General features: G+C 39.7%; 1 protein-coding gene across 2 annotated transcripts in view; it reads left to right on the forward strand.

Annotated features, from left to right (window-relative positions):
* The window catches only part of PTPDC1 (protein tyrosine phosphatase domain containing 1), a 91,076-nt gene that overhangs the window by 29,458 nt on the left and 57,877 nt on the right, over positions 1 to 3,741 (forward strand). For both annotated transcript variants that reach the window (XM_023746169.1, XM_014447270.2), the window contains exon 2: positions 1,191 to 1,278. In XM_023746169.1, the coding sequence (XP_023601937.1) occupies positions 1,191 to 1,278 (88 nt within the window). The remainder of the gene's footprint in view (positions 1 to 1,190; positions 1,279 to 3,741) is intronic.

The following is a 3,741-nucleotide window of genomic DNA, read 5'->3' on the forward strand; positions in this document are numbered from 1 at the left end:
CACCCCCACCTCCCTAGAGACTGCTAATCATGACCTCCTAATGGACCAAAAGATGTCCTAGTGCTCTCTCACTTAGGAATTATAAGGTTTAATTAATATAATTTTTAATCCTCACCTGAGGATATTTTCCCATTGATTTTAGAGAGAGGGAAAGACAGAAACATCGATGTGAGAGAAACACATCGATTGGTTGCCCCCTGCATGCACCCTGAACAGGGCCCGGGCCTGAGAGGAGCCTCCAACTGAGGTATGTGCCCTTTACCAGAATTGAACCCTGAACCCTCTGGTCCGCAGTCTGACACTCTATCCACTGAGCAAACCAGCTGGAACCATGGGGGATTAGTTGCTCTGTTTCAGGAATCAGAAGAGACCACTATGTAAGTTTCTCAATTCACAGTCTTACATATGGTAAGAGCTTAAGAACAGTGATGGTTTTGCTTTTTTTGACATATAAAATGATTTACTTAACTTTCCTCAGTGGAAACTGTAGTGACACAGAAATCACTTAGTCATAAAATTTAACTACAGATGAAAGTCACATAAATTTTGTAAACCCTCAATTAACGAAATTAGTAAAGAATGAATGGTTCTGTTCAATTGCCTAGTATACTGTCAAGTCCACAGTAAATGTTACTCCTTTTGCCCAGTTCAAATTCTGATTTCTCCTTGATGCCTTGCAGCCACCCTGAAGTGGACAGCCCTCATGCTTGTCCAAGCCTGTCTTCTGACACTAAGCACATAGTAGCATTATTTGTGTCTACTTTTCGTCTTCCTGACAGATTATAAATGTATAAGGGAGAACATGTCTGGTTTCCTCTATAATGTCCTTAATATCTAGAACAGCACCATCCAGTAGACTATCATGTGATCCATGTGTTCAGTTTTACATTTTCTAGTAGCAACATTAAAAATTAAAATGACACAGTATATAAAAATATTTCAATGTAGAATGAATGTAAAAATATTTGTAAGATATTGTACATTCTTTGTTTTTATACTAAGTCTTCAAAATCTTGTACTTTACTCCTACAGCACATCTCAAATCTGTACTAGCCACATTTCAAGTACTCAGCAGCCACTTAGCTAATGACTATTATGTTATACTGCAGAGGTCTAGCATATTACAGATAATTAGTAAATGAATAACCAATGGGAAGTCTTTCAAAAAATAATTTTTTTTCTCTCAACAGAAGACCATGGCTGCAGGAGTCTTGCCTCAGAATGAACCACCATATTCCACTTTGGTGAATAACAGTGGGCATGCTGCAAACATGAAAGGTAATCGTTCTTTAATATGCTCTTTTTGTCTCTTTGTGCAAACTAGAGTTTAATCAAACCAGCTATATGAATGCACGTGAAAGAAAAGGCATGATTCTTTATTCATACTGAAATCCCATGTTACAGGTACTACTTGTGGCCTGTTGTTTATTTCTGTCTGACTGTTTTGCCTGTTAAAATTCCTTTTCTAAATCCTGAATAATGATCTTGGCCTGTTAAGAAAGTGTTGAAAACAATGTTTGTCTCCTTAATAATTCTTAGACTGAAATTATCCGTTTGTTCCTCTCATCAAACGCCTCCTTGCGAATCAAACTTTCATTTCTTTTCTTCTTTGGTTACTTGCAGTGTCACTTGTAAAGCACATTCAGAAGCACGCTAGCCCTGCTCCTCTCAGTTTTTGTCTCTCCGTGGTTGCCTTCACGTGGTACCAGGAAGGAAGGGTGTTGTAACTTGGACTCTCACTGCCACTTGCCCCTCACTTTTTCTTACTGTCACGAGTTGTAAGCTGGGAGCATGCCTTGAGTTTGTCCTCTTTGGCCCTTCAGTCAGCCAAGAGATGTTGGGTAATTTGGTGTGTTTTTTGGACAGTACCCATTGCATGATTTTCTTAGCGCCCACTCTTGGTTTTACCCAAGTTCACTTTATTTCTTCTGTATAGGGAACTTTGCAGGATTTTTTCCCCAAAGTATGGATTAGATAATATAAGGAAAAGTAAGGGAGTACGGGTCTAAAGTTATTGGATGGAGTTCAATGCTTGCTGAGAGTGGTTCAGCTGATTGTGCACTTGTGGGAATCTCCTCCACCAGGGGGAGCTCTCTTTCACCAAGAAAACCAGTGTTTCCCACTTAATGATCCTGTTAGATCCTCATTTGTCTGTCTATATTGTATCTGACTACTACTGGTTACTATCATTTGTGGACAGCATCTGTGTGCCACACTTACTGTATGTTAGTGTCACTGCCTTAGAATGAAATGCTGTCTAAAACAAATGCAACAATGGTGTATGCTTGCTGCTTCCATTGTAGAATAATGGGTTGTTTATTAACTCTTCAGCTAACAAGTGTAAAAGTTAGATGAACCTTTTCCCCTGTCCTTTCTTTTGTTGCAGTGTTACTTTTTAGTTGGTGTTTCTCCCTGGGGATTCTGTTGGCTTTAGAGGTGGAGCACCTCCTCATTGTGCAGGAGAGCCCCAGTGCTGATCCCTGTGTCCTCCCCAACGGAGTCCAGTAATGTCCCCAAATTACAATGACAATAAAAAAAACTCTAGACTTCTCCAAACACTTCTATTATGATTCACTAAGTAAGCTGATTTTTACCTTTCCCAAAACCATCTTTTTATTTTAATCCTCACCCAAGGATATTTTTCCATTGATTTTTAGAGAGAGTGGAAGACAGAGGGAAAGACAAAGAGAAATATTGATGAGAGACACATCAATTGGTTGCCTCCTGCATGTGCCCTTGGGAGAAACCTGCAATCAAGGTACATGCCCTTGACCGAAATTGAACCCGGGACCCTTCAGTCCATAGGCGGACACTCTATCCACTGAGCCAAACTGGCTAGGGCCCAAAACCATCTTTTTAATTAAAACTGTCCTCATTATATAAATATAGCTAATTTTAAATTTGGGGGGAAATTTGGAAAATTTTAAAAATTAATTTATATCTTTTTGTTGTTGTTGTTGCTAATCCTCACTTGAGGATATTTTTTCCATTGATTTTTTTTTAGAGAGAGAGTTGAAGGGAGGGGTTGAGACAAAAAAAAGAGAAACATTGATGTGAGAGAAATATCGATTGGTTGCCTCCCGCACGCACCCTGACCGGGGCTGGGGATTGAGCTTGCAACTAAGGTATGTGTCCTTGATTAGAGTCAAACCTGAGACCCTTCAGTCCACGGGCCAATGCTCTAACCACTGAGCAACCGTTTAGGGCTACATCTAACGTTTTCAAAGTGCATCTAATCTATAAAAGTAGTCAGTTATTCTTTATTGAGTTAACATTGGGATGGGAACTCTTTTTTTAAATGTTCGCCAGTGAGGGTTATATGTAGGAAAGTGTTGAAATACTGAGATTTCAGGTTTAAAGAGCTGTGACATGTGTAGGACAGTGTTAAGGTTAGGGTGGGGGTTAGGGTTACTGTTAGGATTTAGGGTCAGGGCTTGGATTAGGGCTAGGGTTAGGATTAGGAGTTAAGGTTAGGGCTAGGGTTAAGTATAGGGTTACAGTTAGGATTTCGGTTTAGGGTTAGTGTTATTGGTAGGATTAGGGTTAGGGTTAGGGATTAGGGTTTGGACTAGAGTCAGGGTTAGCATTTAGTGTTAGGGTTAAATGTGTTGGGTACTGTTTGAAAGACTTAGAATTCACATTGGCAAGGCTGGGAAATGTTTACGAAGTGTTTGAAACACTTGGTAGGTATTGCGAAATGTGTAGGGAAGTGGTGCAAATGAGAATTAAAAGAGCTATGAC

Source organism: Myotis lucifugus, unplaced genomic scaffold (assembly GCF_000147115.1).
Source record: "Myotis lucifugus unplaced genomic scaffold, Myoluc2.0 scaffold_632, whole genome shotgun sequence".
NCBI classification, from domain to species: domain Eukaryota; kingdom Metazoa; phylum Chordata; class Mammalia; order Chiroptera; family Vespertilionidae; genus Myotis; species Myotis lucifugus.